Source organism: Clinocottus analis, unplaced genomic scaffold, assembly GCF_023055335.1.
Source record: "Clinocottus analis isolate CAN_PGR_092001 unplaced genomic scaffold, fCliAna1.0.p SCAF_18, whole genome shotgun sequence".
NCBI classification, from domain to species: Eukaryota; Metazoa; Chordata; class Actinopteri; order Perciformes; family Cottidae; genus Clinocottus; species Clinocottus analis.
The window spans coordinates 12,328,498-12,343,596 of record NW_027175909.1 but is presented as its reverse complement, the minus strand read 5'-3'; the positions used below and the strand labels follow the sequence as shown (position 1 = coordinate 12,343,596).

Sequence of the window (15,099 nt, the reverse complement as noted above, 5' to 3'; positions counted from 1 at the left end):
CCTGACAGTGAGCAGAAGGATGGTCTGCAGGATGATCTCTGCCACCGCCTGCTGACCTGCTAAGGATTGATGGCGGCAACTCGGAAGCTCCTGCACCACCTAACTCTCGTTCTTTGTCCGATTCCCCCCCCCCCCCCCCCTCCTTCCCAACATCCTACACAACCCTGTACCTTCCCAAGTATCATCTCTCACTCTCTCTTACATCTGCCCACTATTGCACAGTGGCATTTTACTTCCAGAGGTGAACTCTGCTGGATTCGTCGGGCGAAGCACTACATCAAAGAAGGTGGCAGATTGTGCTTTAGTTTCTAGTTCAGTTTTTCCACAGCGCAAGCAGGGCGAAAACGCTTGTGAAGTGTTTCCTGGCCCTCTGTGGCTTTGTGGAATTGGCTGGATTTGGAGGTTTATTTACCTCGCTAGCCATGTGCGTCTGTCTGTGTGAATTCATGCACGTCTTGTTTGGTACTGCTCATGAAGTGTTTTTAATTTATTTAATAATTTGTTTTTAATCTCTGGCCACTACACACATTTCTTGGAAGTCTCTCCAGTCTTGTTGGAGCATAGCTGCAGTTAAGCAGCCCCTCACTCGATGTCGGTGTGAGGATCAGGGGATGCTGAATATTTCAGAGCTGCTATATTTAGATGTAGTTACACATTTAGAATGGCAAGAATAGAAACTTTCAGCGGGCGCTCTGGATGCCAAGGCACAGGTCCTTTTTTTTTCCTCTCTTCCCTCACCAGTTGACAGTTTCATCTTTGATCAGCGATGATAGCTTAGTGGCATTTTTCTATTTTCATACCATAGCCTTTTCTATTTGATGAGGAATAAAAGACTTAATTTTCTCCCTTGCAAGGATAGCGAGGAACTATCAGTGTGCAATGTCATGCATGTGCATGGATCAATGATGCCACTCTGGACCCACAGTTCAGCGTCCTCTTTCTCCTGTACTGTCCAATCACATCTGACACAGTGGATTGCTCTTCCAGGGATGATAGTAAGGGAGGTGACAAGCTTTGCCTTTGCCCTAAATGATCTGAATGGGTAATGATTTGAGTCTTATAAATGATTGAGAGACCTATCTGAAGGGAATACACCTTCAGCATGGCATGGGCAGCTTGTTAAGGTGGACTGGTGCGCTTGAGCGGACGCACGTCCCGCCTGCGGCTTCTGCTTGTCCTGATGCATCCTTAAGAGAGCGCGTGTGGGACGTGGCTGAAGTCCCTGAAAGCATTCCTCTCTCACCTCTCTCACCTCCAGGGATTGAGATGCGCTCAGACGTTGACTCCTCTCCTCCGCCAGTCTCCCTCTGTTGTTCTCTCTTTATATCTATCGCGCTCCATCTCTTCCTTTCCTCCTCTTTCGGACGTTGTTGAGTGTTTTCCCTCATTGGCCAGTTGAGCCGGTCTGTGAGATTCCTGATTGCAGCATCCATCTAGCGAGCTCACAAGTGCCCGAGTGTCTGCAAAGGAGCACGGGACAGTCAGCAAAATGTCATATTTGTGTGTGTTGTCGTATTTATGTGTGTTGATCTGCATTGAGTGGGGAATTTATTGTTGGTGTTTATCTTAACAGAAATTATGCGAATAGAGTTCCCATAAGTTATCACTGGAATGATTTGTATTTACTCATAATCCTTCTCTAATATTTTAGTTTGTTTCGTGCTGACTAAAGACTCCATAAGGCCCAATTACACGCTCTTACCTGTCAGTGGCTGCAGTGTCCACCTCGGCCACACTGGGGCACTCCAGACCCTGCCCACTTTCCTCTCTGTTGTGCTAGAAAATTCTACACTTGCTCACTGAGGCTTTTCCACAATACCACGCAAGAGGAGGCGCCAGGCGATTGATGGCTTGGTAATAGCTAAAGGATGCTTCAGGGGATTTTCACCACTGGCAATGTATGGCGTCTGAGAATAAGCTTAAATCCCTACATCAACATCTAAAGCGTGGACTGAACACGTCTCAGATGATGTGCAAACGATAACTTTACCAAATGTGTCTGTGACCCACTAATACTGCCGCTTGTGAGAACTGTGCTTGTAAAAGAGAAAATATCTCAAGAGTGAGTGAGAAGGGACTAGATTTGGGGTTGCGTAGAAGAGAAGAAGGCTATTAAACGGTGACCTGAATCGTAATATAAATGCTAAGTAGTAGTTCGGTAGTTCGGTTAACAAACTTGATCTGTGTAAAACAAGAACAAAAAAAAACAAAGCCAAGTCTGATTTAATCTGCGGAATTGAAACCATTTGCATTCCATAAAGCGGCTTGATTAACAGGGGATACTTTCAAAGAGAGACCCCCTTCATGTACCTGTTGGCAAATACTGAACAGCAACCGCACAGCCATTATGTTAGCTGGTAACAAATTGCTCATATGTGGCCAATTTAAGCAGCGCTCCACACGCAGAGAGCCCTTGTTATCCCGTGCCTAGTAGCCTACCTGACATGTGTACGAGAACGCCGATCTATCTTACAGGCATAGACAGCTCGGCTCTCCAGCAAGGGGGAGGGGGGGAATGGAAACTGTGTGAACAGGTAGAGCAGGACTTTATTAACCACTCAGCAGTTTGTGACCCGGAAAACCCAAATTACCCCAAAACCCTCTCGTCTGCGCGGCCCGGGACACGACCGCGGCGCTAAGGGAGCTCCTAATCGGCCCCAGATGGGAGGCCTGCTCTTGATCGCAGACAGTAGCTGACCCAGCCAGGCTTCATGCTCCTTACGGCACCTCCCACCCCCTTTACTCTTTTTAATTTCACCACCACCAGCCCCTGTTAGAGCCACTTTACAGACCACAATATGTGTGTATAAAAGAGCTGTTTTACACAGGAATCCGTGGAAGCGTTTATGTCATGTTTGTGTGCTGTGAATGGAAATGATGGTGTTTAATATGAGCGCGGCTGGAGGGAGTAGTCTCGTAAAATGAATCTTGTTTTGTGTTTTAAAAAAAAATGACTTGTGGGTAATACCACCTCCCAGCTCCCAGTGTGTTTTTTGATGTATGTTGATATAATATCGTGGTGTTTATTACCAATCGTATTAGCCATATCCAATTAGATTTCTTTTTTTCTCCTCTGTGCACTCTTTCTGTCAGGGCATTAAGGCCCGCATTCTGGAGACCTTTGTGATGCTCTTCCTGCTGGCTTTGCTCATCTTGGGCATCGTGTGGGTGGCGTCAGCGCTCATTGACAATGATGCAGAGAGTATGGAGTCACTCTACGGTACGTTTTTTAAGGATTCTGTGTCATTGTTTTTAAGTGTCTTGTAATATTTGTAATGAATAGTTAAGCAATTTGGGAAATTGGCCTTTTCCCTTTTGGCATACGGTTAGATGAGATTGAGACCTCTCTCATGTTTGTGCATTAACTATGAAGCTTGAACCAGGAGATGCTTAGCTTAGCATAAATACCAGAATTGATTGGCTTTTCACCAAAGTTTCAAAATAATGTGCCTCTAAAGCACACAAATTAAATTACAAAACAAATACAAATGTAAAAAATATAAGTTGTGGTTTTACAAGGTTTTACTATATCTTGTCTATTTTGTTAAATGTTTAACTATTCTTTCCTGTCCTATATTTCTTTTTAAATTAATCGATTTTCTCTGTAGATCTTTGGGAATTTTACCTACCATACCTCTACTCCTGTATATCTCTGATGGGAGGATTGCTTTTACTCAGTAAGCCACTTAATTTCTTCTTCTACACACTGACAAAATGTTTGATGTGATATTGAGCTCTCATCAATTTAATATTGCTTAATTTTTCACTTTATTGTGGATAAACATCAGCTGACCACACTGTTTTCTGTTTCATGTGTAGTGTGCACTCCTGTGGGATTGTCCAGGATGTTCACCATCATGGGCCAGTTACTAGTGAAGCCAACGGTAAGGAATCGTTTTATGTGGTTGTTCTGGAAATGGTTTGGTCAGTAGAAATTTACTAGCATTTTTTTTTGCTGCTGAAAGACGACAGCGTTGAACTTGAACGCTCAGACTTGAAGCCACTAGCTGTCATAGTCGACCATTTACATACGCAGCAGAGGACTACAAATACATCACCAACTCATCCTCCCATCTGCCATCTCTCCAGTCCCACTTTGGGCCTAATTATAACCCATTTCATCTCTTCCTCCTCTGCTCCCTCCCTTCAGATCCTGGAGGACCTGGATGAGCAGATTTACTGCATCCATTTGCAGGAGGAAGCCCTTCAGAGGAGATTAAACGGTATGTCTGTGGGAGACGTGTTGGCACATTATAGTGGAGGGGAGGGGTTGACTGTCCTATTGGGTGTGATGGAGCGCGCCACACTGGAATCAATTAGCATTGAAAATTCAGCCACACACAAAGAGACAGACATGAACAGACACTTGCAACAAAAAAAAATCAACACACACACCACAGAGGCCTTTCTCAACCTCTGTCTTACTCTCACAACTTTTCTGCTAAAGGGCAAAGCAGCCACATGGCAAAGACCATATTTTATGTTTAGGAAGTCTTTAAGGATCCATTTAAGACACTGGTGAACTGACTAGAATGGTAGCCCGGGTAATAGGATGGAAATGAAATCTTTCCCAAGAACTTAAGGCTGAATCCTGTGGACATTAAAGAGACTTTTCAGCGACTCCTGAAAGGAGACAAGGAGCCTTCTACTGTTCTCGCGCACAAAAGGATAGTTTCAAGCGTTATTTTTTGAGCCTGCATTTCCTTTTCATGTTCCCAAATTCTTTGTTAGACGTTCAATAATCTCAAAAAGCAGGAAGTATTTGGGCCAAGTTCCAAAACCTACTTTAATATTAACTCAAGCACGCAACCAAGTGTACAGATGCGAGTAAACGAAGAGGACGAGCGTCCTTTCAAACCATGGAGGTAAGGGAGATCCCTCCCTGATAACGCATGTTTTTGAATGCCACACCGGCCAACTCCATAGACTGCCACCAATGCGTATGGCTCCTTCCAGCTCCTTCCACGCTGCCCTGCTTTGAACTAACTGAATAATTGTAATCTGTTCCTTATCATCTCCAAAACTGTTTGAACTTAACAAGTCTTTGTGGGGCCCAAAAAAAAAAAACTGTGGTCAACATCCTTTTGTGTGCACTGAGGCCAAGCTGCAATACACGTTTGCATGTTTTAAAAAGAATTAGAGGCAAAGAAGAATGTTGACGTGAATGTTTTTATGCTGTATGCTGATACACATGCTCAGCGTTCATGCTCACACATGGCTGGAACTGAAGGCTAGACCGGTGTCCCTTTGATCTGCTGAGGGCGACTACAGTTCAGGAACAGTTCAGAGGACACACTCCAGAGGAGCAGTGTTGTCTTGCTTCACCTGTGTCCGCTCTGCATCCTCGAACAGATCCTCTGACCCAGTTTGTGTTTACAGATGTGGACTGTTGAGCCACATCAGTCGATGCATCAAAGTTTATTTACACGTCTGGGCCTTTGTTGTCCTCTCTCTGCATGTGATGGCCCGTTTGTAGTGACATTGTTGATATTGTAAGTCTTATACTTCAGAGGGTTCATTGGCTGATTCGACATGTGCATCTGTTTTTACTTGTCAAGGGTAAGATGAACCTAATATGCATAATGTTTAGAGGCATGCACCTAGAACTATCAGATAAGCCGCTAACACTTACGAGAAACCAGGTTTTACAAGACAAAATAGGTTATTTTTCAAGGTTACGGTTCAAGCAAAAGTGCCGGACTTTGCAGAAAGCATTAGTGATGACTTCAAAGGAAACAGAGCGATTGTTAAGTTTGAATCACGGGAACAGTGTGCACACCTGGCCTCGTCTCCTGACAATGAATCTGAAAGTACCTTTGAGATTAATATTGCCTGCTTGTAAGAACTTTATTGGTGTCTCAAAGAATTTAAGTATAGATGCAAACTACACTTCCACCTAATGCCTATGAATCATATCTAATTAAATATCTGAAGTGTTTCTGATTCCAATGAGTTATTCGCTTGGAAGATACTGTCCAGTAACCAGAGTGGACAAATATACTGCAGTACCAGCACTGTGACATGCACACGTGTCCACGCTGCCCTCTCAAGACCCCGATCTGCTGATAGCAGACTAGCAGAGCGCCTGTCCAGATGCTATGCGGCACGATGACCTTGCCGGTGCCTGTGATGTCTCAGCATGGTGTTTTGCATATGTGTGGATGACGTAATTTTTCGACTGTGCTGAAGGTTGGAGAGGATACGTTGAATTACTCCGGGCCTTCCTGGCTGCCAGAAGCCTCACTCAGCATCTCTGCCTCGCTGTAACTCAGTCTCTTACTTGAGGCTGCCAGCAGAAGGTGAAGGATATATTTAACTCTAGTTTCGAATGATGTCATTGAAGATACTGCGGTTGAAATTCAAGTGATTATATTGTTCTTTGTCTTCAGTTCGATCTGCTGTTTGATCAGATATTTTATCAATGATGTATCCGTCCCGGGTGACGGGTAAGCCCGTGTTTGGATATGTTATGCACAAACGTGATAGTTTAGTTCACTACCCTGAGGCAGAGTGTTCAGTTCATCTCTGGAGGAAAAAAAAAAGCTGTTGAACTACCCGTGACATTTCCTGTTGTGTTGTGACTGCATTTGCTCGGAGGGTTCAAACTTTCCCCTGCTTAGATCCTGGGACAGGTATTCGCGAGGGCACAGACAACACTGTTCATTCTCTCGCTCCATCTATCCCACGTCTTTTGCCTACTTAAACCCATCCAGACAGGGCGTGTCATAATAACAGAGGGGAAAAAAAGGTTTGATCAAAGTGATTGGTCCTTCACTCTTGTAACAAAGATGAAAGATGGTATTTTTATTGCACGCTAGTAACGGTGTAACACTGAACTAATTGGTCTTGATCTGCCAATCACCCCAGGGGATGCAAATGGATACTCTTCCACTTTGGCTCCTTGGGGCCTTTACGCTAGTGCGTCGAGTTGGAAGGAAAACAGAGTAAAATAGATAAATTAGCCTCAAATGAGCCGGCCTTGTGGTTTTCCTGGAGAATCCCTTGCTGTCTTCTCCAGCCCACTAAACCAGTTGTGGCATGTGCGAGACAGCTCCTGACACAAGAAATTATTTTTGACTTGTTTGAGATCACATTGTTGAGTTCAGAGCAGGATTACTTGTTTTGATGGGATTTCTTAATAAAAAATAAGTCAAATACCATATGCTCATCCCATGAGACATTGGGAAGTTAACATGATGTAATGTGATGTATGAAAATACTGCTTTTCACCTGAATTGAGTTTCTGGAGTAGTCTAGCTGTACAGTATATATATCTTGCAGATACAGTGAACATATCAGTTAAAGCAACATAAGAGCTAAAACTTCGCTGCATAATATAAATAACCGTAACGATATCTGATCATGCAACAAATGAAGGTAATTCCAAAGGTTTCTCTTTCAGCAGAATCGTCTTCACACACGTATACTCAAGGAAGCTTTACTCTGCAGCTCAACAAACTGGACAATATTAGAAATCTGAGGAATAAATTGGGTAAGTAGTTGTATTATGCAGGACTGATATATTTTCTCTTAAGACCTTGAATTTCCATGGAAATATATGCCAAGAAATAAGCTTTTTACATATTGCTGACAGGCAGCTGCTTTCTCTCCGTCTGCCTTAATTTCTTAATTTGGACATGGACCAGAACGGCTTGATAATTTCCCATCCATTTTAGGATATTATAAATGAGGCCTGAGTCTTTTGGGGAGCAGGGTGGGGGGGAGGAGAGCACAAAGGCACTTAGGATATTGGACAAGATGCAAACTTTATATTGTAGCAAGCCTTTTAGTGATGTCATTAATTTAGAAGGATGGTGCATATAAAGTGCACTTGGCAAACTTCTCGGGCAGGCAGGGTGGGTGCACTTTGAGAATAAGGAGGACTAACAAGGTTGGAAATAGAGAAAGAAAGTCAATATGGCTAGAGAGCAGTCAGATACACATTGTTAGGTACTGTGGATGTCCATAATAGAAGATATAGTGCATGTGGTCTACAAACTGTCCGCAGTGTCGACAAACATGAAAGATGAGCTGTTGAAATAAGAGGAAGTTGGAAGATATTAACATGAAATGTTTGAGCTGGCTTCGAAGAATATGTCACAGTAGTTGCCCACCTAATCATTTATCATATAAATCACAGAATTCATTAATTTTGTATCATTGTTTCCAGATTTTTTTATTATTGTTTCCACTAATTAAGGCAATGATGACTAGTGTGACTAATTAAAGAGGAAGAGCATCATTTTTTTTTTCAGGTTATGAAATGTATATTACCCGGGGGGGTTGGTTGTGATGAGAGGTGAGATTGTGTTTAGCTACACACACTCACAATATGTTTTACCAAACCAAGCAAAAATAAAGCCAGAGGGCTTGAGGTTTCATTATTTATCTTTGATGAGCATATTAATTAGCCAGTGGTGGAAAGTGGTTTCTATCTCTGAAACTTGCAATTACAGAGTTGGTAATGCATATATTTCTTGAGACTAATAACCTCACATGGTGGCTCTCATTTCCACTCAGAGAGAAGAAAGAAAGCATCGGGTTGGGAGAAGAACTTGTTGTATCCCATAGTGATGCTGATCCTGCTCGCAGGAACGGTGAGTGCTGTGACTGACCTATCATTAAGCCCAAACTGTTTACTCATGGCGTATACAGCCTGGCTGGTGGCCATTAGGACTAACACCCTGTACCTCAAATCCTATCCTCTTAACAGTTCTGAGTCTGGGTGTGGAAACTACTTTTGTTTAATAGCTGTTTAAGACAATGCTAAATAGCCACCATTTTCAATAGATTACAGTGTGGGAAAACGTTTTCTGCTTTCTTCGTGGCACGTGCCTCAAACGTCCCCACATTGTTCAGCTTTTGTGTAGCTTAACGTTGGAGCCTTTTACAATCACACAGTTATTACGCATTACCATATTTGCCTATCAGCCAGCAGGCCACCACAGTTGAATTATATCATGATGCCGGATACTCTGAGGATTTGATCAATGTTTTCATAATCATGCCATGTGTAAACAAATCTTTATCTTCCTCTCTGTCTGCAGACAATCTCAGTTCTTATGGTGGCATTTAATATCCTCTACCTTCTGGTGGATGAGACTGCCATGCCCAAGGGATCCACGGTAAGCCTACTGTAACCCAACCTAAGTACGTTTCTACTCCCCACACACACACGCCCAGAATGTAAACTGCAGAGGAGCTTGCCTATCAGACCTGCCATGCTCCTGGCGGGGACATAAATCAAATTCCGGATATGCTCAGATGCTTGTTGGAAGAAAAGGCCCGACCAGATGTTAATCAGGCTTGAACCTTGTGCCTCTGGTTTTGTTTTGGAAGCTCATTGAAAGTCATTTCACAGCAGTGTGCAGATTCAATGAGCTTGCTATGTGTCTCAAGTCCACAGTGGGTGAAAAGGCTGCTTCTCCTCCATCCTGCAGAGGCAGACAGGGCCAAGTGAAGGGCTCTTACTGTGAGGCAGCGTAACTGAGTGTGGAATGGCTCTTAGAGATTTTCATCTCCGCCTAACATGCAATGTGTTTTAAGCTCTCCTTATCTCATCTCATCTGCAGTGACAGAGAGGCGTGCGTGCATGTGCTTGTATGTGTGTGCGTCTGTGGTTGCATTCTTGTCTGAGAGGGGGCAACATAATGTATCCTATTTCTCCCTCATTTAATTTTGCGTCTCGCGGGCAACTGACAGAGCTGCCCTCGACATTCCAATTATTTTATTGAACAGAGATGTTTTCTTTGGCATGACGCATCACAGAAAATCCCCCAAATTACACTTGTCATGCAGCTTGAAGCTGTCTTCCCTGACAGTGTGGCCTCACTAAATGGTTTATACGTTTGTTGAGCTGGATGGATGCCACACGTCTGATGATCTCACAGCACTACAAGGGCTTGGGGGGAAGTCTCGTCCTCCTAAACAATCGATATTGATATGATATCCGTCTATCCACCCCGTGAACCCTGCCCTCCAGATCTCAAACTCTCTGCCCCTCTAGCACAGAAATTCCCTCGTAGTTACCCGCAGACTGTCTAGAAGGAGATAAGGACAGAGGAGAGAAAGTGACAGAAAGAAGGAGAGAATGAGAGAGCGGCTGGTTTGAGGTCTGAAGAGTCTGTCAAAGTAAAGAGACTGTGGGAAAGTCAAATGAGGCCCCGATGCGCTGATTGTTGTGTGAGGTGGAGCACAATGGAAGTGCCCTGTCAATGTTTGTCTTTCCTTCCTTCTAAGCAGCCCGCCATAGTCCTTAGCATACTGAGCAGTGCCCCAATTGGCTTTACAGAGCAGAGGATGGAGGTGGAGAAGGATGATGAGGAGCTAGGAAGGGAGAAAGAGAGAGAGAGTAGGGAGGAGAAACAGGTGGATGGAGATGAGGAGCAGAGATGCTGTAGAAGCAACAAGGAGGAGGAGGAGGAGGAGGAGGAACTGGCTCTGGCTCTGTAAAGGACAGTATGTTTTACAGCTTGATGAACAAGCACTAAGAAGGACCAATAAAATAGTTATTGCAGGCTCTCCTCTTTGGTAGCCACAACACTTGACACTGTATTTTGTGAAATGGACAATTAGCCGCTACTGGACTCCAACTTTCACCTCACTAAAGTTGCCCTTCTCTGAACACACATACATGCACAATAGCATCCGTGACAAGCTTTCCTTAGCTACAGATTTATGTAAAAATAGATGGAGAAATATTTCTTTCTTCCCTCCATAAACAATGTGCCATGATGCTGTACGGTTCACATCCAGCAGAGCTCAGAGTTAAAGGTTCAATTCCTCACAATCATCCCACCTTTTAACTAATTTAAAATTAATTCTAATCGTTACACAGTTTAAAAACAGTTTGAAAGTTTGTTTTTTTATGGCAAGATGAAGTGAGAATACATTTGTGAAACTACTATGACTACTATGAGAACACATAGCACACCATGGCCATTATTACTTCATGATTAAAGAAAGCACCACAATATGGGTTATACCTGAGCTAACTTTATGTCCAATTTTGCCTTTTGGATTCAGACATCTAGAATAAAAAAAATGCCTGGCTGTAAAGAACCAGGGCAGCGAAGGTGCGTGCTTCTGTGTACCTTCAGTATCTTGCAGTCTGTAGATGATGATACATCAAAACCCTTACACCAGCTCATAGGACACATGCCACTTAACAACCTTTGTAGTCGGAGGTCTGCAGGGACCCCCCTGAGGTCAAATGGTCAGGAGGCGAGGCACACACACACACAACACTGACAAGCACACCACTGCGCAGGTATTGCAAGGTGTTAATCTTACTAGCTACAAATGCAATGTGTTAGCTGAAAGAGCCGTGGCAGGCAGCACGGACCAATCTACCAGTTGTCCTTCCTTCCTTCCCTCTCTTTGACACACACAAATGCACACAAACGCACACTCTATCACCCTTCCTGCTCGTGGAATAAAAAGAAGTAAGAGTTGAAAGGAGGCGTACTGTAAAAGCTAGCTGTCCTAAGCGCCGGGCATACACGCATATTGCAAGCGCACACATAATCTTAATGCATGCCCACCCTCCCTCCATTAATAAATTACATCAGATGCTGTCTGCTAATTCCCTGTGTGTGTGTGAGAGAGAGAGAGAGAGAGAGAGAGAGAGAGAGAGAGAGAGAGAGAGAGAGAGAGAGAGAGAGAGAGAGAGAGAGAGAGAGAGAGAGAGAGAGAGAGAGAGAGAGAGAGAGAGAGAGAGAGAGAGAGAGAGAGAGAGAGAGAGAGCAAGAGCACTGCACCATGGCTCTGCAGTAAGCTCAGGGATGACAGTTGCATTAAAAGGCATGAAACAACCTGCCAGGCTTTCCTTTTTTCTTCAGGCTCTTTTACAAAACAAATCAAGGTGGGTAAAAAAAAGAAATTAAATACAACAAAAACATGAATAGTAACCAAAAAACTAAATCCAGGACCGTACTCTAAATATGCAACTATCTACTATGCAACTATAATATGTATTGGTATTGCAAGAATAGTAAATGATGCATAAAAGCACATTGATGTCATGCATTATTATCGCAAAGGTGCCGTATTTGCATTGCTATACAAATAACCTGAATGTTGAATATATATCCAGCTATGTGCACATGACGGACAGGATGGAGGATAGCACGGTAGTATTTTAGTCTATGAAGCGTTTATCACATACACTCTGTATCCATATGATTATCTACAAGATCTGAAAATGCAGCATACAGTTTTAGGAACTTTTCAAACTTGGATAAGTGATTTTTCTTTAGTTTTTTTTGTATGAAAGTGAGCAGTCTATGGTCATGATGCATAGTACTGTAGGGGCCCCATGCAACACACTGAGCCCATGGAGGATCAGCCCCGGTGCCAAGTTTGACAAAGCAAATATTTATCATTTGACTACACAGATGCATGGTATGTGCAGTGCAGCGTATGTAGATGTGCCTTTATCCTGCTCCAGTTTCAAAAGGTCTTTAGGTGTCGAGGGGAGATGTTACGCCTCGTGTTTGCCAAAGTATTTGTTTAGTTGTTTTTATGTTTTTGGCGTGCGTTCAGCCTGTACACTCTTCTTACCGTAAGCAATGTGCCGTTTTTGTTTGAACACCTGTTCACATATTGTATGATCGACAGTGATTTGAAAAGAGCCTCTTTCATCTTGTTCCATTCATTACTTAGCCAATTTAATTCTGTCCTCCTCAAGTAGGGAAATTCTTCATGCACCGCATACTTACTTTGCAGGATTTCGGTAATTGCATGTGTGTGCGACTGCCTGCTCTGCCGTCGTTTCCCATTTTCTGTTTTTATTCGTGATGTGTTTATTTATGATTGCCGTCTGAATAACCCAGTCTTTTGTCTGTGTCTTCATCTTCCAGGACCGAGGCATTGGGAACACCCCTCTGTCCACATTTGGCTTGGCTCAGGCGGTGCTGGAGATCATCCTCATGTTGTATCCTTTAAGTGACCCCCCCCCCCCACCTCCATTGTTTGTGACAAAAGTAGCATGCTCCATGGCCAAGAGCAACATTGTCAAGCCAGCTTTGTTTACCCAGGACATAGTTCAGCCGGACACCTTCCGGAAGACATGTTGTGCAGTTTCGTCACCTTTTTATCGTAGCTGAAAAGGTGCCGACGAGGAATACTTAAAAGGCAACTCAAAGAAGCTGCTTTGCTACCAGCAGAGAAGTGTTTTCAGTCCTTGATTGATTTGCTCAACAGCTACTTGATGGTGTCCTCTGTCGTTGGCTTCTACAGCTTGCGAGTCTTTGAGGGGCTCACTCCCAGGAACGATGACACAACCATGACAACGGTAAAGATGGGATGGAAGGACGGGGTTTGGGGTGAAGTGGGGGCAAGGGTGCTGAGATTGCTCCTATGGTGCTGCTGTGTTTGGGACCCCCTGTGTTTCATCTATTTCCTCTTTTTTTCCCCCTTCCTCTCACTCTGAACTCCTACTGCTCACTAACGTTTTCCTCAGGGCCCCCTCAATGGCTTTAGTTGATCTGTCCAATATTTGTTTGTGGGTTGCGCAAACACTGGCAAAGTGCAAGCTCCTTTCTTGTACATCACAGGGAGAGTTCGGTTTTTTTTGGGAGGTGCGGGGGGACGGGGGTCTGCTCTGTTTGGCACCTATTCACTTGGTAATGAGTTTGGGAGTGGTGAGGCTTGTTAACTAGCCATGACGCTCCAGTGAAAGGGCTTGAAAGGACAACAGAGAAAACCTGGTAATGAGCAACTTCAGAGGGTCTAATTGTACAATATGTGGAACCAATTTAACATCAAGTGATGTGTGCATATGTGTGGGCACGTCATCGCTGAAAGTGTTGGCGCGACGGATGCTTTTTCCTCACACGTCTCATAACAGTAATGTACGCTTGTACGATCTTAAGTTTGATTATCTGTTGATTGTTGTAGATCATTGGTTGCTGTGTCTCCATTTTGGTCCTGAGTTCAGCCCTGCCAGTGATGTCCAGAACTCTAGGTGAGTACAGCTGTTTGTGTGAGTGTATAGTGTGTGTGCTAATTTCCCAATCTATTAGCCAGGCGAGGTTCTTTTATCTGGTTTAAGGCTTTATATTAAGCTAACCAGCTGCTGGCTGTATTCATATTCAGTGAAAAGACGTAAGAGTGGAATCGATCTTCTCGTCTAATTCCTCTAAATCCCGTTATTTCCCAAAATATTAAACTAGGTTGAACTGAATTGTCGGCGATGTCATAACAACCTTGCGACTAACAACCAGAATGAGTAAAGGCCCCTCCCCCAACACTGTTTTCAGACGCTGCCACAAACAGACCATTAAGGTTAGCAAGTTGAATTCTCCTATAGTTTCCCATAGTGACATTAGAAAAGAGTGCAGGGTGAAGGGGTAAAAATGACAGGGGTAGCACCACCACAATGGCACTAATAAACATGCAGAGTGCAAAGCACAGCTGTTCAAATAGCACTACTCTGTGTGTGTATTTGAGTGTGTGTGAGAGAGACCAACAGAGTGGGAAAACGGGACGGAGCGAGCATACAGTGACTCATTGGGAGCTTTACAAAATATCAACAGGTTCTGCTTTGTGACGCTGAATAGATTAAAAGGAATAAATGCATGAGACGGAGTTGAAGAGAAAAGGCCTCCCAGCTTAAGAAAAAGAAGAAGAAAAAGACACGGAGAGTTGAGTTTGACGAAGTGAGACGTTAAAGGACAAAAAAAAAAGGGTTTTGAGTCTCGGTGAGGTGTGGGAAATATGCTCTGTATAAGAGAAAGGGGAACTGTACCACAACACAAGAAGTGTGCTACAGTCTGTCTCTTTTGGCAAATAGTGGCAAATAGTGTTATCTTATGTATACTGTGTATGCAAAACTCTCAATTGAAACATTTAAGTTTTTTTAGTTGACGTTTTGGTCATTGTGTTTGATTTCAATTTTAACAAACTCGTCTCATCTCTCGTGCAGGTTCACAGAATGAGGGACCTTTTCATTCAAAACAGTTTGAATAGCTTTTTTGTAATGACTCCTGCCGTAAATTAGCATTGCACAGGTTTCCTTGGGATTTGTTTTATGTATTTTATAATTTTTGTATAGTAAATGCAATTGATAGAAGTACAAAGCTAAAGTTTGGCTGACAG

The 15,099-nt window shown here is 43.4% G+C and overlaps 1 protein-coding gene across 4 annotated transcripts in view; it reads left to right on the top strand.

Moving 5' to 3' along the window:
- Positions 1-15,099, top strand: part of lmbr1 (limb development membrane protein 1) — a 30,564-nt gene that overhangs the window by 10,529 nt on the left and 4,936 nt on the right. For 3 of the 4 annotated variants that reach the window (XM_068581466.1, XM_068581468.1, XM_068581469.1), the window contains exons 6-15: positions 3,094-3,220; positions 3,609-3,677; positions 3,820-3,884; positions 4,151-4,223; positions 7,403-7,492; positions 8,521-8,597; positions 9,048-9,125; positions 12,861-12,934; positions 13,204-13,294; positions 13,900-13,966. In XM_068581466.1, the coding sequence (XP_068437567.1) occupies positions 3,094-3,220; positions 3,609-3,677; positions 3,820-3,884; positions 4,151-4,223; positions 7,403-7,492; positions 8,521-8,597; positions 9,048-9,125; positions 12,861-12,934; positions 13,204-13,294; positions 13,900-13,966 (811 nt within the window). The remainder of the gene's footprint in view (positions 1-3,093; positions 3,221-3,608; positions 3,678-3,819; positions 3,885-4,150; positions 4,224-7,402; positions 7,493-8,520; positions 8,598-9,047; positions 9,126-12,860; positions 12,935-13,203; positions 13,295-13,899; positions 13,967-15,099) is intronic. The other variant, XM_068581467.1, reaches the window with a different exon arrangement.